This window comes from Protopterus annectens, chromosome 5.part1 (genome assembly GCF_019279795.1).
Source record: "Protopterus annectens isolate FY-2018-M chromosome 5.part1, PAN1.0, whole genome shotgun sequence".
Lineage (NCBI taxonomy): Eukaryota > Metazoa > Chordata > Ceratodontiformes > Protopteridae > Protopterus > Protopterus annectens.
In genome coordinates this window covers 522,685,328-522,708,033 of record NC_056736.1, presented here as the reverse complement: position 1 = coordinate 522,708,033, position 22,706 = coordinate 522,685,328, and the positions used below count along the sequence as shown (strand labels likewise).

At 39.7% G+C, this 22,706-nt stretch overlaps 1 protein-coding gene across 1 annotated transcript in view; it reads left to right on the top strand.

The window, feature by feature from the left end:
• CFAP44 (cilia and flagella associated protein 44) overlaps positions 1–22,706 on the top strand; it is a 1,689,287-nt gene that overhangs the window by 895,412 nt on the left and 771,169 nt on the right. The window contains exon 20 of the mRNA XM_044073142.1: positions 6,341–6,493. Coding sequence (XP_043929077.1) covers positions 6,341–6,493 — 153 coding nt within the window. The remainder of the gene's footprint in view (positions 1–6,340; positions 6,494–22,706) is intronic.

The following is a 22,706-nucleotide window of genomic DNA, read 5'->3' as shown; positions in this document are numbered from 1 at the left end:
CTATTGGGTCAGCTCTTAGGGGTGTGTTGTCAATGTGATAGTTACCAGGAATGTATGACTTTCCAAAGGATACTATTATATATTTTTTGGCATTTAGTTTTAGTCCATGTCTCACACAAGTTATTTGTCTGTGTTAGCCTTTTCTGGAGAACATTAGTGTTGGTGGCGGATTCTATGACTGCTGCTAATTTTCTCTCATCTGCACATTTGGTTATCCAGAGGCCCTTGACATTGTCCTTGACTTCAGAGAACGAAAAAAAAGAGCAGTCCTCGGTAGTCCTCGGCTTGTGACTGGTCTCTCTGTAGAGGTGGAATCCCCAATTTTAACTTGCTGTGTCTTGTCTGTGAGACAGCTGGTTATCCACTGGGTGACATAAGGGTTTGTACCTAACCTCTTGAGTTTATCAACAATGTTCGAGTATGGCATTGTATGAAATACCTTGGTCAGATAAAGGTAGGCAGTGTGAACCATTTTGTTTTCATCCATTTATCTAGTGATCTTCTCGAAGAAGTCCATCAGGTTGAGTAGGCATGACCTGCCCTTGACAAAACCAAATTGGGTTGGGTCCAGTGTCTGGAGCTTTCCTATGTAATTATTATTGATCATTTCCATGATAATGCTTTCCATGGATTTACATATGAAAGTAGTAAGACTTGGAGACTGTAGATGGCTCACCTTTGTGCAGAGGGATGACTGTTACTATTCTTCATTCATAAGGCAAGATGTTTGGAGGTTGTATTTAAATATTAATTCCAAAAGACTTGATAGGTCATATTTCGTGATATTTAGAAGACATCCTGGGATATTGTCTGGGCCCATTGATGCAACATTCTTGGCCTTAGAAAGAGCATTGAGGACCTTTTCCCTAGTGATAATAGGGAGGTTATATTTGATGTTATGTCCTAAGGGGAGGGTGAGGGGGATACAGGGGTCAGGTTACAGCAGAATTTGTCTGCCAGTAGGTTTGTGATATCTTCTGGCTCAGTATTGGTAGCTCCAGTAACAGTGAACTCTGCACACCATTGTGTATTCCCTTTGAGGTTGCAGATATAGCTAAAGAATGCCTTGTTGGCTGTCCTTGGCATGGAAGGTCAAATTTACCTTAAATTTGGCTTTGGTATACTTTATATGTTCTCTAAGTTGTTTGTTTGATGAGAATCCTTTTATCCTGCTGGGTGCAACACCTCCTTATTTTTGCCATGATTTTGTTCCTTCTTGTATGCAACCTATTGATATGATTCTACCAGAGTGCCTTGTTTTTGAGTTAATTTTGTACTTCTTCCTGGTGGGTACATCTGCCTCTACACGACTATTAACATGCTTGTATAGGGTTTATGTGAACAGTTCATCATAGGCAACAGTCTTCTCAGAAACTTTGCAAGTTTATCACTTAGTAGGATGTTAGCATTAGGGTAGTTCATGAACATTACAAGGTTAGCTGGGGTTCCTTCAAAGGAGACCTCATCAAAGAAGTTGTTACACGAGGAATTGTGTAGCAGTGTATTAGCGAGGATCAGAATCAGTATGTCCTTACCCTTGGTAGGCTTATTAATAATCTAGTCCAGGGAGTTTGTATTTGCAAAATCCAGGAATCTTTGTGCTTGCATGTTTGTTGTCATATATGATTACCAGCTGATAGTTGGATAATTAGTCACCCATTAATATAATATTAGGTTGGATGGTGAGTTCTTCCAGTAAATTTAAATACATTATTACGGGTTTCCTGTGTCATAGAAGGGAACATATAACTTGCACTCATTGTTCTAACTTTGTTGACAGAGCTCTCATTATAAATGTGGACAATGTCCATCTTTAGAAATATGGTTAGTGATTCTGTTTGTCTCCTCTTGGTTCCAAAGTGAAAGACATCATTGTGGATCTCAGCAGTTTGCACAAATACATCTTATATGTTGAGTTCTTGATGTTGGCTGTCCAGGAGGTCATACAGCTGCTGCTGCATGGTGTTTGTCTAGTAATAATAAAAAATATATAATTGTACAGAATTACTCTATTTTTGTTTTACTTGGATTGCTTGTCTGTGTACTTAATAAAGGATTTTCGACTGGAAACAGACTGCCTGGCTTGCTTGGATTACTTTCGAATACTTAGTAATTCTGTACAATTATATATTTTTTATCATTTTTTTTTTTTACTTAAGATGAGTTTAAGTTCGCTACTTTTACTACTTTTATCTGATCTGATTAATATGCAGAGATTAACTAGAGATATATGGACTGAAAATATTTTACACAGAGAAGTTTCGTACACTATATTGTGTTTGTCTAGTGACAATCTCACTAGACCTCCAGGCTGGGATGTTTTATTGAAGCCATTATGTAATCTTTATTTTTATTAAAGCACATTGCGAATACCAAGTGGAAGGAATTCTCTGTATGGGTGGACATGTGTCTTGCTTTGTCTTAGGATGAAAGTACATAAACCAGGTGTAATGCTGGTACACCTTGCAGTAACTTTTTCAAAACCATAGACAGCCCTAATACAGTGCTTTTGCATGATGTGGGATGTTTCTCTTGTTGTAATGCATGCTAATTAGCCATCTGCTGTTCCCTGCAACTGCCTACAGTAAGGCATTTATGCAGCCATCAGCCTAGATGCCCAAGTCCCTCACGACTGATTGTGTGCTTAGGACCTTGTTATTATTACTATGACATTTTCTGACTGGTAATAAACACAGTCAAAAGGCAGTGTTCAGTTGTTGTGGTAGAGGTATCTGCTGGAGCATTTAGTGGTCAGGTAGTATTATGGGGTGTGTACATGACTGTATGTGAAGGGCTGTATGTGAGGGTTTATGTGTGTGTGTATCTGCCTGTGAGGTAGCAGTAAGGGGGGGTTAAATAGGGGGTAGAGTAAGTGTGTGTATGGGTGACAGTGTCCATGAGTGTGATCAGGTGAGGAGGAGGCACTGCATGTGCATGTGTGCTCTATGTATGTGCGTATATATGTATGTATATATATATATATATATATATATATATATATATATATGTATATATATATATATATATATATATATATATATATAATGTGTGTGTGTGTGTGTGGGTGTGTGTGAGATGGTGGGTGGTTTGGGGTGGCTGTCATATATCCACACACCCCTGGACTAATGAACAAAGCCTGCAACATTGGGTCAGGGAGGGGACCACTACCCACCAGGGAAACTCTTTAACTCATACCTTTATGGCACTTAAAACTAATTGTAATTGGAGGTTGGGGACGCCACTAGATGCCAGGGATAACTCATTAAGCTTGAACTGTGATTGGGGTTGGGGACACTACTAGACAAGAGGGATAACTCTGTAACTCATGCCTTCACTGCACTTAAAACTAACAGTGATGGGGGAGGAACCACTAGACACAGAGAATAACTCCTTAAGCTCATGCTTTTACAGCACTTAAAACTAATGATGATTAGTTGTCAGGAGGAAATGATAGACATCAGGGATAAGTCCTTAAGCTTGTGCCATCATGGCACTTAAAACTAATGGTAATGGGGGTGGGGGACCACAAGGCACTAGGGGTAACTCCTTAAGCTTCTGCCTCAGCAACCCTTAAACAGAGCGGGAATCTGGAGGAACATTAAGCACCAGGAATATCTATACAGAGTGTCTTAAAGTCACCTTACTTAAAAAAAAAAAAAAAAACTGTAAAGCATGGAGTGGGGGATTACTAGACATCAGGAATACCTTGAAGAGCATGTTTTAAAAGACACAAAAAGGAATTTTAACCCCTGTAGCTTTCCACCTCCCACAGAGGGTATTAGTTATCTGTGCCACCACTAGACACCAGGGACATCATGAATAAAAACAATTAAAAAAAAAATGTCAAGTACAAAGGTGGGAAGAGATTTGAACCCTGCACCCTTAGCCCAGGAAACCTCAGCTTCAACCATATGCACTAATTAATACGTTAGTGCAGTTGGATTTTTCTTAACATAAAATTAGGATTTCTGGCATTGTTCATTGTGTGTGTGTTTGAATGTCCATTTTGTGTCGTGGAGTGGCTGTGCTAACACGGTATGCCTGCTAGCACTGTTAACTACTGCAAGAAAGTGCTGATCTGCACTTTTGGTGGTTTATACTACTACAGAGACATGCAAATTAGCTGATAATGAGGTCTTTCCTCATTGGGGCTAATGTGTCTTCGAATCACAAAATATCATATCTCAGAAATGGGGTCTTTTTAATGCAGACCTTAACATGAGTGGTAGGGTTCTTTATGAACCCCCAATTAAGTCATGTCAGAAAACTTGATAAATAACTCAAAGATTAAGAGGTTATAGTCTAACTTCATGATTATCTGTATTCCAACTGATTTGACTAGAACCTTTATGTTCCACATGGGATGCTAATCATTGTACATAGCACAATATAATTAAAGTTATGTCTAATGAGTGCCAGCTGAATGAACAGAGTATATGTATGTGTTTTATATATATATATATATATATATATATATATATATATATATATATATATATATATGTATAATATATAAATTATGTGTGTGCGTGTGTTTGAATGTAAATATGTTATAGATATAACAGCCGGATTGCACATGTATGCATATTTGAACTTATTTTCATCATCATCATCATCTTCTTTCGGCTGTTCCCGTTAGGGGTCGCCCCAGCAGATCATCTGTTTCCATTTCTTCCTGTCCTCTGCATCTTGCTCTGTCACACCAACCACCTGCATGTCCTCTCTCACCACTTCCATAAACCTTATCTTAGGCCTTCCTCTTTTCCTATTACCTGGTAGCTTCATCCTTAGCACCTTTTTCCCAGTATACTCAGCATCCCTCCTCAGCACATGTCCAAACCAACATAATCTTGCCTCTCTGGCTTTGTCTCCAAACCTTCCAACCTGAGCTGACCCTCTAATATACTTATTCCTAATCCTGTCCACCCTCGTCACACCCAGTGCAAATGTTAACATCTTTAACTCTGCCACATCCAGCTCTAACTCCTGTCTTTTTTGTCAATGCCACTGTCTCCAACCCATATAACATAGCTGGTCTCACTACCCTTTTGTAGACCTTCCCTTTCACTCTTACTGGTACTCGTCTGTCACAAATCACTCCTGACACTCTTCTCCATCCAATCCATCCTGCCTGTACTTTCTTCTTCACCTCTCTTCCACATTCACCATTACACTGAACTACTGATCCCAAGTATTTAAACACATCCACCTTTGCCACTTATTTGAACTTATTTTATAAATGAATAAAAAAATCATACAAAATGTCGGTGAGAATTCTAATGTTGCTACTGTTGAATGAGACCGTCCCATAGTTTATATGTGTTTTCCCAGGTTTACCATGACTTACGAGAATGGCAGTAATTTGAATGGCCAAATGTCCAAAATCACGGTTTCCAAGGGGCAGGAAATCAAACCAATAGCAGTCAACCAAGTTTAGTCGAGTTGCATGATACACCTGACCTTTCAGCAAGCGACGTGCCGAGATTGTGGGGGGAGGTCATGCTTCAATGAGGAACAGGGAAGTAGCCCATTTCCTCACTGTAGTGCAATCTCAGAATTGGTATATTTAATGTGCAGGAGGTGTGGGGGCCAGCCCCCTCTTGGAGGATGCAGGGGGGGGTATATCTCCCCCCCTGTAAAATAGTAGAGGTAAGCTAACTAACAAAGCTGGAAGACTGGAATGTCGAAAATGTTATAGACACATTTTCATGTTTACTATTTTTGACATTCCAGTCTTCTGATGTTTCCAAATTCATTATTCTTTTCCAATACTGGAACTGTGCGACCCGACCCATTTCCAACCATACCATAGTAAACCGTTTTCCCATACCTTTTACTTTAGATATGTGGCATGACATTGACATGAATAGTTTGCTATATTCTGCATGATTTGTAAGATATAACAGTATAATATAAAGATAATTATCATGCTAGATGTTCACTAATTGTCTGATTTTGTCTGTTATTTTAAGTACTGCCATTTGTCTCCTAGTTTAAGGATGTTTTGAATAAAAAATAAAAGGATGCATGTAGCTTTATAATGACAGTGTGAGGATCTTAAGAGCAGTTTCAAATACCTGCAAGCATCAATAAACTAACAGTGCTACAACTTGGTCAGTAAGGATGTATGAAAATTTCATATGCATATCCAAAAATTGTAGTCTTGTGAATGTTAAAAATTGTATAGTGTAGAACAGTTTATCTTTTATTGTGAATTATTTATCCAAAGCACCAGTCAGTATCTAAAATGATTTCTATAGCTGAGTTTTTGTGTTTGATATTGTTTTTTATTAACATTTTTCAAGAGCTGATATATTTTTGTTTTATTAATGTTTTCCAGGAGCTGAGCACATTACTTGTGTTATGTGAGAATGGCTATGTACTGCAGGTTCAAGCCCCTAAGCTTGAAACGAAAGACACAAAATCCACTTATGAGATTCAAGATCTTCCCAGAGAAGTATTCCATTTTCGGAGCATCAAATCCAAGATCAAGGTAAGGGCATGAAAACTAACATGCAAAACTATCACAGACGGATTCTGATGGATTTTGTATCTGCCATTATTAGCATGACATTTGAAAGCATTTCAGATATATACCTTTCAAGACTCTGCTCGTGTTATTTTATTAAGCATGCATTTTATTACCTAGAAAATATTTATTCACATCAGTTATAGCAAATTATATCAACTTCCCGCAGTTGGATATATCTTGTACTAGGATTTGCCCATGTTTGGTGTAATTTGGTGATGAAACACAGTGGAGAGACCATATCTGCAAAGGAAACAGAAGCAAAGATAAACCACCATCTTATAAAATGACTTTTTCTCTTGCAGCTTGTTCATTTGGGGGTTAGATTTAAATAGCAATATTATTATTATTATTATGATTATTATTATTATTATTATTATTATTATTATCTGCATTTTGCTGTTAATATGCTCTATGGTTTGAGAGATAAAATAGAATTCCTCCACTGCTGTGACTTTCATATTCCTTGTTTAGTGATTGTGTTATGTATATGTTTGCTATTTTCATGTTTGATACAATAGTAATGTTACGGAAATGAAGAATGCAGTATCTGGCAGAGGGTGGCATTTTATGTTATTTCTAAGCAATCCTTTCGCTGAAATATTAAACTGTAGTCCCATTTGGCTAAGTTACTGGCAGCCTAGATGGATGTTAAAGGTCCTATGGCATTTATTGAAAAGCATAGGGACTTTAATGTTGAAATATCCATAAAAGGTTGCAGATTAAGCAAAACAAAATCCCATACAGTTTTTCTGCTGAAGAAAAAAAAAGACAACAGTAGAAGTAATAAAAGGAAACCATATGCAGTTAAATTATTTTCAACACCTACATTTCTTCTTCTTTAAATAACCCCTCTGACATCAATCTGTCATCATGTTCTCATTGTCCAGTATCTGATTATGCAATAAAACAGTGCACCTTTCCATCCATGTCTTACATTTCCATCTTCTGAATTAAGATGTCACCTTTGCTATTCAAACTACATCCTTCGTTATCACACAAGCTATATGGAATATATTTGGGGTAATATTTACAGACCGTTTAAACCCCAGTCTTTTCCCCACAACTCAGACAATCCTGATACACCTTAATAACAAAATATGTTTCCATAATTCGTTCACTTCATATCCTACAAAACACTTTGTGTTATTCATCTGATTTCTTACTGGCATTTCCCTCTGAGCAAGTCTGCCAATAAATTTGCATAGACAACTGTACCTGTTCTATTTTTAATTCATTTTACACAACACAATAAACCATAAACTTCTGTTTTATCAAATTTATCAAAGCACACGTTCAGTACTGTGCTTAAAAATACTGAAATTAAAAATAGCAAATCAGAAAAGAAAACTGGTGTTTGCTACAGCACACAACACACCTTCTGTTTTCATATCTATAATATTGTTTTTTGTGGAGTTCAAATGTAAGTTCCATATTGCTGTAAAAATCACTTTTCTAGCTTAGTACCCCAGTAGTATTGTCCTAATCAGATAAACTTCCTTTGAAAAAACAAAATAACTTATTCCATATATCAACCACTTATTTTATTTCCCCAATCACTTTCCCAAAATCTTGCTATTTTTATTCTGGAACAAACACTATACTTAATAATTCTTGCACTCTCTAAGGCACTGCCACTTTCCTCCCAATCTTCATACTTTTTTGTTTTAATCAGTGTCTCCCTTAACAGGTTAACAGTAAACTTTCATTGCCCGTAAACCATCTGTATCATGCAAGATTGTCTAACATGTAAAATTGTATATGCAACATAAGATCTAATATATGACATCTTCAACTCTTATTATACCTCCATTTTCTAGGCATTTCACATCTTTTTCACATTTTACCATTAACTGTGTCTGTACTCAGAACAGCAATTGACTCATGGGACACCCTTGTCTAATTCTCTTTCCTCTTCCATATCACTTCCTCTTATGCCCATTTGTCAGGGTAATCAACTATGAATGCCTAACAACATTTGACAATCACATTCCCTAATAACCATAGTAAGCTTTCATGATGAATACTGTTCATAGGATCATAAGAAGTTACTAGGCTAGTGGCACTGAGGCCCTTACAAGCCTAGCCAAGAATTTAGCCCATGTTCTGAGAAGTCAGCACCTGATGCTCCTGTCCAGCAAGGTCACAGGTGGAATCCCAATGGTGTATTTTCTGTTCCCCATCCAGTTATCCAGGTTACACTTAAAAGTTAACGAGGTACTCTGCTTGACATGGAGAGGGATTCTATTCCACAGAAGGGGAGTCTCTGGGACACAAATCTGTCCTGCCAACAAGTCCTATTGATATCACAGACCAGGTTGAGGTTGTGCGTGCGGGTTACTCGGGTGGAGCTTGACTTGCAGATGTGCGACAGTCTCATCAAGGCAGGGTCTGAGATTGCTTTGTATGCCGGACAGAGGTCACTTCTAAGGAGCCTGTATGAGACTGAGTAGAGGGACAGGGATTTTAGCTTAACTGTATAGAATAGATGTTTGAGGCCCTGGATTCTCCTGGTGAGGAACCTGTGTGGACTCTCCAGCTGCTGCATGTGTTTTGTGAGGTACATGCCGAAAGGGGCATTGTACTCAATAATGGGTCTTATAAGGGAAGAATATAGGGATGTTATGACCTCCTTGTCCCTGGATGAGATACCTTTCCTAATGAGATGGGCCATGTAGAAAGCCTTCCATACAACAGAGGCAATATTGTGATCAAAAGTCAGTTTGCAATCAACCTGGGTCCCCAAGTCCCTCATGACTGATTGCATGCTTAGGACCTTGTTATTAATGTGATAATTTGTGGGGACATCATTCTCCCACAAGGGGATAATGATGTATTTTTTGGCATTCAGTTTGAGGCCATGTTTCTGGCACCAGTCATTTATTTGGGTGAGACCCTCTTGGAAGATGTCTACATTAGTAGGGGAATTGATGGCAGCACCCAGCTTGCAGTCATCTGCATTTTGGTCAGCCATAGCCCACTGGTTTTGGCCTGCACCTCAGAAAAGTATATCCTTAAAAACAGAGCCCCAAGACCACTCTCTGGGGTACACTACTTGTTACGGGTCTGCTGCTTGAGGTGGCGTCCTCTATTTTGACTAGGTAGGTTCTGTCAGTGAGACAGTTTGCTTCCCATCTGGCAGCAAACAGATTCATATCTAGTTGAGAGAGTTTATCTAATAAACCCGAGTGGGGAATAGAATTGAAGGCTTTGGCCAGGTCAAGGTAGGTGGTGTGCACTGTCTTCCCTTCATCCATGGCTTTGGTCACTGTCTCAAAGAAATCGACCAAATTTAAAAGGCATGACTTCCCCTTGACAAAACCAAACTGTGTGAGATTGAGTGTTTGGAGGTTGCCAATGCCCTTGTTAATGAGGTCCATGATAATCCGGGTCTATATTATCTAATCGACTGCTTAGCTTGTCGAATGCCTAAACGTCGACAGCTAAGGGTCGAAAACTTACAATCTCGAATGGCCAGGTAAGCGAATTCTTTCATCCGGAAAGAGTTCACTTGGCCATTATCGAGAATTTGCCCTTTCCCCAGTGTAGAGTGATTTTGGAGTTGGTATATTTAGTTAGGGGGTGTGTGGGGGGCACAGCCCCCCATATTCGAGGGGGAGGGTGACGCCCCCAATTTTTTTACAGCTTGGAAGTTTATGTTACTGTGGCATGGCCAAGCAAATTCTTTGTAAGTTTTCGACCCTTAGCTGTTGACGTTTCGGCATTAGACAAGTTAAGTGGTCGATTAGATAATATAGACCTGATAATCCATTCCATGGCCTTGCAGATCAGGCTAGTTATGCTGATGGGTCTGTAATTTCCTAGATCGATGGACATTTCACCTTTATGCAAAGGGATGACAGTGGCTGCCCTCCACTCAGCTGGGATGAAGCCAATACACAGGCATTGATTGAATAGGGTGCTTAATGGTGTTGCAAGTTCCTGCCTGAGTTCATATAGGATGCAGCCTGGGATATTATTGGGTCCCATGGAGGCTCTAGTTCTGCCTTTCAGAGGGCAGCGATGACTTGCTCCCTAGAGATAATGGAAGAGTCAGGTGCTAGGGATGTCCTGATTTACTGATGGGAAGGGGGCAGAGGGGTGAAGTTTTCACTGAACCTGTCTGCCAGCAGGTTGGCAATTTCTATGGTGTTTGTGTATGTGGTGTCCTTGACCAGCAGTTCTGAGAAGATCTGAGTGCTTCCTTTGAAATTGCGGACATATGTGAAGAAGGTCTTAGGATTATCTTTAATAGATGTGGCCAAATTGGACTTGAAGTTAGCTTTGGAAGATTTCACTAGTGCTCTTATTTACTTGTTCAGGCAAAGGAGAGATTGCTTCCAATTAGGCACCTGCTCATCCTTGGTCCTGGACAACATATTTTCCTTTTATTATAGAGTTTGTTTATTGCAGATGTCCACCAGACATATTTACTCTTCCTTGAGGAGATGATTTTGTCCTGTTGGTTATTACTGATTCCATGCAGCTATATAAATGCTTGTATATTACTTTGGTGTAGGTGTGGACATTTGTGCCATTTGCTATAGAGGTGGAGGGGGCCGTGAAGCTGTTTATACCTTCCCTCAGTAGGTTGCAATTAGCTTTGGAGAAGTTTTTATGTTTGACTGTAGCTTGGGGGGGAGTTGCAGGGGAGATGATGACTTCCAAAGTGACCACATTGTTGTCGGATCTTACCAGGGAGGTTGACACTATAGGGATACTTCAGTGGTTACTCATGTTGGTTAATACCAAGTCCAAGATATTATCACCTCTTGTGGGGGTGTCGACCAGCTGGTCCGCAGAATTTGCATTGATGAAATCAGATGTTTTGGCATGATTAGTTCTTCCAGTATATGGTTGGATAGTTAAAATTACTAAGGATTAGGGTAAAGGGTTGAATCTTGATAGAGTTGAAGAGGTCCAGATAGGTGGAGTGGGCATCTTGAGTCAAAGTTGGGGACCTATAGCTGGCTATTATTTGAATAGGGGTCTTGTCAATAGTCAACTGTACCTACAGTGTCTCCTGTGTGTCATACTGTTTGACCAGCCTGGAGGTGTGTGTGTGTGTGTGTGTCTTTAAGATATATATTGAAACTCCACCTCCTTTTGCTTTGCTCCCCACGGTTTGGGGTCTGAATGTATGATAGGGTGAGTAACCTGGTATGGCTAGGGTGTTGTCCACAGCTTTGAACCATGTTTCTGTGACTGCGCAAATGTTAGCATCTTCCAGGGTTGAGAATGCTTGCAGTGAATGCAGTTTCATGTTTAGACTCCTAGCGTTTAGCAGCATGACCTTTAATTTGCGTTTTCATGAAATTTTCATGTTGGTAGTTTTGACCTCATGGCATTGCCTAAAAAAGGCACTATGTAAGAGGCAAGAAACTGTGCCAGAAGCCCAAGGGAGACAGATGCAGGCCATCTCTGGCAAAGCACTGTGGTCTGTGGATCATGTCTTTCCAGTTTGTCAGGTACTGGATCCCCTTGGAATGATACCAGAAACTAAGCCAGTTGTTAAAGTCAGTCATTTTCTGTTTGTACTGAAGCATCATTCTGAGTGATATTAGTATGCTGCTTAAGGCTAGAGATATACTTGCCCTGGACACATATTCAGCGAGCTTGATCAAGTTTCTCTTCATATAGTCCATGGAGGTATGTTTCAAGTCATTCACTCCAACATGGACTATGACAGAGTCATAACAGTACCTGTTGTTGAGAGACTTGAGTGCATGTGTGATATGGTGGATTCTGGCATCTGACAAACAACTGACAGTGACTTTCTTCTTATCCGTCCTGGTGAGGGGCACATCTCTGTGTCTCACAGTGGAGTCTCCTATAACTAATATATTGGTTTTTTGGTTAGACCTTTGTGGTTATGAGACACAGGTGAGTGGGCTATGTGTGGTGTGGTGGGCTGTGGAGTTCGAGTTGTTTTTTTCCTCAGAGGTCTCTTTTGTTTGAGTATGTTTTTGTTAAGGACCTCCGCATATGTAGGTGTGTGTTGTGTAGGAGTGGGTGGTGTTTGAGGTGTCAGGTTTGTGTTGACAACCTTTTCAGTGCCAGATATACTGGCTTGTGAGGGAGAGAGCATAGACTCTAGGTTCTTAATGTAATTGCAAATTGTATTATTAGGTGGTAGTAATAGAGGGTTGTCCGTGTACATGAGGCAGTTGCTACACTGTCTCAGGATGCCCATATCTAAAGGCAGGAGAAACTGTAGGAAATTGTCCTTGCATATTTGTCATAATCTGAAGGAGACAGGTCAGAGAGAGCTAAGGTGATAAAGGGTGGAAGGTCTAAGATAAGTACTACTAGGTGATCAGACAAGTGCTACTAAGGAAAATTCGTAGCTGGAATATCTTATAATGGGTTAGAAACAGTGCAGCTGTGGTACGCAACACTCAAACAAGCCCAAACCAGATCAAACACAGGGTTTAAATACCACAAAAAATAGATTATTCTAGTAACACAAAAATCTAACCAGTCCTGCTAGCACTTGTTCTCTTTACCAGTCAGCTTGTGCCAGACAAGGTCCAAGCATAGGGTTACCATATTTGGTTATACGAAGAAGTGGACGAAAAAATATGTGCTGGTATTATACCAGCACATATTTTTTCATCCTCTTAGGGATGCCAGATTCTTGACTGACCGCGTCGGGACAAAAGGTCTTTCACACTAGGCAAGTAGCTTTGTTCGAGCATGTGGATCTTCAGAACTCATATGCATTAGTTATAGCAGCTACCTCAAAATGGAACTGAGTTGAGGTCTGTCTTTCTGGGTGTGTATGCATAACATTGCAAAATAGTATGTCTTTTAATTTATATATTCACTGCATGAGATTTCTTGGGATATGATGATTTCATGGCATCAAGAGCAATAGCAACATGAGCAACTTTCCCAGCAGCCCTGGTATTCTTCATGTTTTTGTCCAGCACAACTTTTACTTTATTTGTTGAATTTTATATGTACCCAGGCTGAGCACAAAATGTACTTGATACTGTACCTAATATGCTTTTGCAGCCTGTTATATGGTAGAGTGGCAGAAAATCATGATCAAAATCAGTCTGTCCATTGAGCTTAACCTTCTCCGTGGCCCATCCTTTAAATAGTATACCCTCCCTTGTAAACCACTTCATACAGAAAATATAAATGTATGAGGACATGCCCCTGAGGATGTAACTTCAGAAGCCCAGAAGTTATGTTCACACACAATGCCTTAAGGCTAAAATTCTTAGCATTAAGCCCATTATCAAAACATGCTTCTCATGTTTTAAGCAGTCACCCCCCTTAAGTCCCTCAGGCAGCCCTTATATTCTGACATTACAGATGCAGTTATGGTTTCCAGAATTACCTATTGTATATTTGAAGTCCTGATTCTCTTTTATGCACTTCAGTAAAATAGTGCAGATGTTAGTAATAATTTTGCACTCTTGTGTTCACTGATGTTGTTTCCCTCTTAGCTTGTGTCGTGGAGCATTGATGACTTCTTGGTCTGCCCTTTACACCTGTCACAATGCTTGTATCTCAGCCAAATACAGCAGAGACTGAATGCTGAAGAGTAAGATGATGCAAATGTGCAATATCTGCAGCTAACATTTTTTATCAAAGAACTTCTAAAGTGATAGCATAGGCCAGTGAGTTTGGATTAAGTTAGTATTCATGCCTTCAGCTTCTCTAGTCTGCTGTGTCTGTGGGTCTGCTGTGCGAGTTTTTGATTGGCTTATATGCCAGTATACGAGCCAATCAAAAAATCTCACAGCGGACCCTCTTCTGTTCAATGCGGAACATCAAGCAGTTCCGCATTGAACAGAGCTCTGTTTTGCAATTTTTTGATTGGCTGGTATACCAGTATATGGGCCAATCAAAAAAAGAAAACAAAGCAGAGGCTGTTTTGCCGGGAAATAGGGACATCTATTTTTTGAATATTCTGCAATTTGACAAATCACAGAATTTTCAAAAACTGCCTGGACGCCCAGACAGGAGCCCAAAAAGAGGACGTGTCAGGGGAAACCCGGACGTATGGTAACCCTATCCAAGCAGCCCTGCTACTCTCACTAGCAGAGAAGATAGGCCCCTGCCAACACAAGATGGCTGCCAGAAACACAGAAAATAAAAACAAACCGCTCCGGATGCAACAACCTGTATGCAGACTATGCTACTCAATTTAAGGGTTAAGAACACACAGATTAACCACTTGCAGATAAAAAATAGAGCTCATAGTATGAAAACATACAGTTAAACAGTAATAAAATGGAGTAAAATGCAGTTAAACAGTAATGAAATGCAGTTAATCAGTAAATTGCTTTAAAACAGTGATAATGTGATAAATTTAGCTATAAGATGCAGATAAAAATGATAGGCAAGTACAAATGCAATAAAATAAGTGAAAGCCTTTAATCCATCTCTGTGTGTCTATCTATATATATATATATATATATATATATATATATATATATATATATGTATATATATATATATATATATATATATATATATATATATATATATATATATATACACTGAGATATATAAGTACTATGCACACATTTATAGGTTCATAGGTAAGTGCTAGGCAATCAGTCTGTAAAGCATTACAAGGCTAGCTGATAATGCATACTGAAAAGTTAATTTTCACCCTAAAGGAAGGAAACACAAGATTGACAGGTGGATGATTATCTAGATTTACCTTGTCCCAGAGGTGGGGGACATACATTGCATGTACAGTGGATATAAAAAGTGTACACACCCCTGTTAAAATGCCAGGTTTTTGTGATATAAAAAAATGAGACCAGAATAAATCCTTTCAAAACTCTTCCCACCTTTAATGTGACCTATAACCTGTACAATTCAATTGCAAAACAAACAAATCTGTTAGGGGAAAATATAAAAAAAACATACAATAAGCTGGTTGCATATGTATGCACACCCTTAAACTTATACTTTGTTGAAGCACCTTTTGATTTAATTACTGCATTCAGCCTTCTTGGGTAGGAGTCTTACAGCATGGCACATCTTGACTTGGCAATATTTGCCCACTCTTCCTTGCAAAAGAGGTCCAAATCTGTCATATTGTGAGGGCATCTGTTGTGCACAACCCTTTTCAGGTCACCCCACAGATTTTCTATTGGATTTAGGTCTGAGCTCTGGCTGGCCATTCCAAAACTTTAATTTTCTTCTGGTGAATCCATTCTTTTGTTGATTTGGATGTATGCTTGTGGTCATTGTTGTGTTGAAAGGTGAAATTCTTCTTCATTTTTTTAGCAGACGCCTGAAGTTTTGGGCCAAAAGTGACTGGTATTAGGAGCTGTTTATAATTCCCTCCACCTTGACTAAAGCGCCAGTTCCAGCTGAAGAAAACCAACCCCAAAGCATGATACTGCCACCACCATGTTTCACCATGAAGACTGTGTTCTTTTGGTGATGCAAAGTGTTGTTTTTGCTCCAAATATACCTTTTGGAATTGTGACCAGAAAGTTCAAACTTGGTCTTAGCAGACCATAACATATTTTCCCACATGCTTTTGGGAGACTTGATGTATTGTTTTGCAAATTTTAGCCAGGTGTGGATGTTCTTCTGTGTAAGAAAAAGCTTCTGTCTTGCAACCCTACCCCATAGTCCAGACATATGGAGAATATGGGAGATTGTTGTCACATGTAGTGCACAACCACTACTTGCCAGAAATTCCTGCAGCTCCTTCAGTGTTGCTGTAGGTCTCTTGGCAGCCTCCCTGTCCAGTTTTCATCTTGTCTTTTCATCAGCTTTGGAGAGACGTCCAGTTCTTTGCAACATCACTGTTGTCCCATATTTTTTTCCATTTTTTGATGACTGTCTTCACTGTGTTCCATGGTATATCCAATGCTGTGGAAATTTTTTTGTACCCTTCTCCTGACTGATGCCTTTCAACAATGAGATCCCTTTGATGCTTTGTAAGCTCTCTGTGAACCATGGCTTTTGTTGTAGTAGGGAACTGAGTTAATGTAGGAAAATCCTACTAGGACAGTTGAACTTTATTTGGGATTAATCAGAGTCTCTTTAATTGATGGCAGGTGTGTACCCAAGAAGACTGAATGCTGTAATTAAATCAAAAGGTGCTTCAACAAGGTATTAGTTTCAGTGTGTACGCACTTATGCAACCAACTTATTGTACGTTTTTTTATTTTTTATATTTTATCCCCTAACGGATTTGTTTTTAAATTGAATTGTACAGATTATTGGTCACATTAAAGGTGTGAAAAGTTTTGAAATGATTTATTGTGGTCTCATTTTTTTATATCACAAAAACCTGGCATTTTAACAGAGGTGTGTACACTTTTTATACCCACTGTATATTTGAGACATATATCTGTCATGCCAGTATGTCTTATTTGTCTGTTGATGGAGGCTTAATTCCTTTAACCAGATATTTGTGGAAACATTTGTTCTGTGGGGGAATAGGAGGTCAAAGATGGTCAGAGGGAAAGAATTCTTGAGCATTTAGGAAACGTACGCAATCAGGTTATATCTAATGCCCCAGCTAATCATGCCTTATCTTATCCAGGCCATAGTACCTTTCTGTTTAGGGTTCTGCAAGTGCTGCATCCCAGCAGAAGAAGAGGTGATTTTAACAACACTGTTGAATTATGTGAACTAAAGTGGATTATCTCTATGAGAGCTTATGAACCTCCAGGCCTTAACAGTGGCACTTCCCTAAAGCCTGCCTTATTAGGCAGAAGATGATGTAAGATCATTTTTGTTTTTTAATTGGTTCGATTTTAATTATTTCTTACTTATTGGCTGAGTACATTTTTAAAAATATGTGATTTTTACTTTCATTTTATATTTGGTCTGATGAAGCGGTAACCCTGTGAAAGCGCTAACCTTTTTCCAATAAACTGTTTGCTGTTTTATATATCTTCTGGATATTTATTTGGCTGTACCATGATGGTTTGACTCACTTATACTTATTTTTGGATTTACATTTACAAATAAGTAAGAGTTGAGACCTTCTTTTGACAAAGCCAGATTAACGAGGGTCTAGAGCTGAAATTTTCAATACCCTGATTTAATGAGGTCTTAGATAAGACATTCCATCACTTTGCATATAAGGTTAATTAGACTAATGAGATATAGTTACCAGAGTCTGTGGGTGGGACACCCTTGTATAATAGGATTAAAGTGGCTGTTTGGGTCTTCAGGAATGTAACCAGTGAAGAGCTATGGATTAAAGAGATTAAGTTGTGGTTCAGCTAGGCCATATTTTGTACAAATGTTCAGATAACCTGATGCATTATTAGGGTCCATGGATAAGGTATTCTTAGTTTTGAGAGGGCTGAGAGGATTTGCTAATTAATTATTAAAGGGATTGGCTGGTACTGTGGAATCTGTGGAATTATTATAGCTGTGGATAAGGTAAAATTTGCACAAAATTTGTCAGCAAGGATATTAGCTGTTTTTGGAGGGGGTCAGAGTTGGAAGTATTATTCTGGACTAGCAACAAACAGTGTTGGGTGTTGATTCTTAACTTCATGGCATATTTAAAGAATGATTTGTAGCTATTTTTGGTTTTAGTGACCATTTTAAGTTCATACTCAACTTTGAGCTTCCTAATGTTTCCATTAATCTTTTTAATAGTTTGCTTAACTGCACTCTTAAAGTGGAATCATACCTTTCAACCTCTGCCAGCAAGAAATGTGGAAAAAACATAAAATAATTGGCGGGTCCAAAAAATGGGGACAGATTTTAAGTATTACTGTTATAAACTTAGGAAGTTATTATAATAAAAGTATTTATGGTAGCATGTGTTTATGAAGGATATATCTGAAACTCAAATGTATGTCATTTTTAGTGACTTCAATCTTTAGTGATTTGGCACAAAACCACAAATTTTATGAGAAACCGACCAGAAATGTGAGACAAAAATCTGGACATTCTGAGAAAAGAAAATCTGTACAGTTGTGAGGTATAGATGGAATGCAGCCCCTTAAAAGCAATTTCTTTCTCTGTTATATAATGTATTAATATGGGTATTCCATTACTGGGACTTGTTTTTAATTTCTCATTATAACTGGTGCAGATAAGGAATTGTCTTATCAGTGCAACTTTTATAATGGGAGTAGAAGTCAGAGGCATGGGCAGCAGCTTTAGCAGTTGTATCCGCTTGAGCAAGATTACATTGAAATTTGTTTAATTCATCAAAGGACTGAAGAGGTATTGCTTTTGAGAAGTCCCTAAATGCAGAGGCATTTAGAAGGGAAATACTACCAGTTTTAAAGGAAAAGACTGCTGATTTATGGTCTGATTTAACAAGGGTGGATGATACTAATAGAAGTGTTCAAGAAGTGGTCGTATTTGTAAGGACAAGATCTAGAGTACTCCCTTTTACACATAGTTAGCCAGTGTACTAAGCCCTCAATACCTGATTATATATGGCACAGATAGGGACTGCTTCATCAGTACATCTATTTAATTGGGAGTAGAAGTCAGAGCCATAGGCAACATCTTTAGCAATGGGTTCCATCAGAGGAGGAAGACTACAGCAGAATTTATTTAGGTAATAAAATAATTGAAGAATGCTTGCCTTTGAGATGTCCCTAAACACAGTAGTATTTACAGGGAAAGTACCACCAGTTTTAAAGGAAACTATCACTGATTTATATTCTTATTTAACAAGTGAAAATTATACATATGGATGTATGCAAGAAGTGGAAATATTTGTGAGGATAAGATCAAGGGTATTGTGGCCCCTCATAGGGTGGCTAACTGTTTATACAAGAGAGTTAACCTTTGTAATGTCAAGGAAGTGCCTGACATGTAAACCTTGATGGATAGTTGAAGTCCCTGAATAGAAATGTGTTTGGTTTAATGGATAGTTCAACTAAAGTATTAAGGTAGCTATCATGCTCAGATAAAGACATAGAAGGTACTCTATAGCTACCTATGAAGTGGTACTTTATTTTTTATGGTGATTTGAACATTTAGAAGTTCATATTTGGTGTCCTGCAGGATCTGTTGTGAAGTGGTAATATACTTTCTCAAATACTTATACTTTTCTCCATCACCATCATCATCTGCCACCTTTTTCCCATTTTTCTACATGGAGTCGGGGTACCTGTTAACTGTTACTAACTCTCTTTATTTAGTGCCACACTCCTGCCTTCTTCAACACTCATGCTTGACTGTTGCAGATCTTCCTTTACACAATCCATTCACCTCTTTGCTGGATGTCCTCGCTTCCTTTTACCTTCTTCCTGTCTGTCCCAAATCTTCCTCACCATATTGTCTTCTGCTTCTCTACACATGTGTCCAAACCACCATAATCTGTTCTGTTTGATCTTTTCTGCAATCAGAGCTACTTTGGCTTCCGCTCTTATGTCCTCATTTCTTTGTCCCACAGTGTGCATCCTACCACCTTTCTCAGGCACTTCATTTCCATCACCTCTAGCTTCTTCAACTGTTCTGTCTTTACTGCCCAGGTTTCTGTACCATACAGTAGTACTGATCACACCACTGTCTTGTACACCTTACCTTTCAGCTTCTTTGGCATTCTTCTGTCATAGACTACACCTGATATTCTATGCCAGTTGGCTGCAGCCCCTCTGATTCTAGCTTTGACCTCTTCATTCAGACTACCCTTCTCCTCAACCACTCCTCCCAGATACTTGAAGCTGTTTACCTGTTCCACTATCTTCGCTTCTATCTCTGTTCTCAGCTTCTTCTGATTTGCTCAATTTGCTGCCATTACCACTGTCTTATCTGTGCTTAGTTTCATCCCATGTGCCTTCATATTTGCATTCCATTCTCCTATCCTTTGCTGAAGTTCTAGCTCAGAGTCTGCTTGTACTGCCAAATCATCTGCATACAGCAGCTTTGTTGATCTGTCCACTCCAACCTGTTTGCTAATGTAGTCCATCACCAGTATGAACATCAGTAGGCTCAGAGCTGAACCCTGATGTACACCCACTCCCACTGGGAACCCTTCTGTGAGGCCAAACACTGTTCGTACTTGAGTCACTGGGTCCTTGTACATAGCCTGCACTAATTCTACCATTTTTTCTGGGACTTCAGTGCACCGCAGTACTGCCCAGATCAGCTTTCTTGGGATGCTTTCTCCAAGTCTAGGAATGCCCAGTTGGACTCTCTCCTCATCTGTAGCTTCTTCTCAAGTATCTGTCGTAGTGCAAACATCAGGTCAATTTCTTCTGCATCCTGATCTGAATCCGAATTGCTCATCTCCCATCTTACATTCTATTACTCTCTGCATCTGTTTATCAATTACCCTCTCCAGAACTTTCATGCAATGTGGTAGGAGTTTGATGCCTCTGTACTGCCCACAGTTGTGGATGTCCCCTTTGTTCTTGTACACTGGCATGAGTATGCTTATTCTCTAGTCATCTGGGATACGCCTTTCTGTCCACACTACTATTAGTACTCTCAGGAGCCATTTCTCCCCTATCTCACCCAGCATCTTTATCATATCTGCTGTGACCTCATCTGAGCCTGCTGCTTTCCCTGACTTCATCTTCCTTAGTGCTGTTCTTACTTCTTCTAAGGTGGGCTCCTCTTCTTCTCTCATTGTAGGCTGCTTCTGGGGCAGTACAGCTTCTGTGGGTTTTTCTTCATTCAGAACCTGCTGGAAATACTCCTTCCATCTGCCTTTGATGCCCTCTGGGCTGGTGAGCAGGTTGTTGCTGGCATCCCTTATGAAGGGTGTCGGACTATCTTCTTTATCTTTCTGTCTTTGCCTTGCAACCTGATATAGATTCTTTCTGCCCCTTACTGAGTCACTTTCCAGAAGTTGGTAGAGTGCCTCCGATGCCCTATTCTTTGCTATTGCAACTTCTTTCTTAGCTTCTTTGTTAGCCAACCAGTAGTCATTCCTAGCCTTGTCAGCCTTTTCTATCTCCCACTTCTTCCTGCACTCCTCCTTTCTTTTGATTACTTCCTGGACTTCTACATTCCATTACCAGCTTTCCTTATGTACCTTATTTCCATACCTGGCTCGGCCACATATCTTTTCTGTAGTGCTAACACATGCTGTTTTTAGGCGCTGCCACTCTTCTTCAACTCCATCTATTTCCTCACCTTCTTGGGGTGATAGAGCCCTGAGTAATTCCTTGAGTGGCTGTACTTTCTCTCCAGTCAACTTCCAGGTCTTCAGTCTGGTCTCTGTTGACCTTAGAGCCTTCTCTGACCACTGCTTGCAGCTGATTGTGGCAACTAGTGGTTTATACTGTGGGACGACTGTTTTACTGGGGATGACTTTGCAATCATGGGTTCTACCAGAGTGTCTTTTCCTTACTAGGAGGAAGTCTACCTGAGTTGCATGTTGGCTACTCTTGTATGTGATCTTGTGACTGTCTCTCTTTCTGAACCATGTGTTGGCTGCTATCAAGCAATTTTCCAGACAGAAGTCTAGAATGGCTTCTCTTTCTTTATTCCTGTTGCCCACCCATGTGGACCAAGGCAGTCCTCATATCCTGTTCTGTCTGTCCCGATATGTGCATTCAAGTCACCCATTATCAACACCAATTCATGTTGTCCTGCTTTATCCAGTAGGTCTTGCAGCTGCTGTCTAAATGCACTCTTTTCCTCACTATCAAAACCCTGCTGTGGGGCATAGGCTGATATTATGAATACTGCCCTATCATTACACTGGAGTCTGATTGCCATGAGTCTGTCTTTAATTTTGATGATATCCCTCACTGCCTTCTGAAACCTCTCTATTAACACAATTCCAACACCATTTCTAGCCTGTCCTCCACCCGAGTAGTAGAATCTGGATCCCAGGCCAAGTGGCTTTGTTGCACTGCCCTTCCATCTCATCTCTTGGATGCATAGTATGTCCAGCCTCCTTCGTATCATCATTTCATCCACTTCCAACCGGCATCCTGTCAGTGAACCGACATTAAGCGTAGCAATTCTTTGTTCACGTTTGGCAGGTTGGTTGGTTTTACATCCAGCTTTCGTTCAACAGAGCTATCCCAGGTAACCCAGGCTGGGCAACTAGACACCGGCCAACCAGTAGCTTATTGACCCAGGGCTGCTGGGCTTTATGGCAGACACACACTGGCCAATAGGGGCACATATCCCCCTTCCACCATTAACAAGGGTCCCTGGCATGGGTCAGAGTAGGCCGGGTCCTCCTTTTCAATGGTAACTACCCATGCCCATTTTTGGCGACATTAGTCAACATGACTGAATC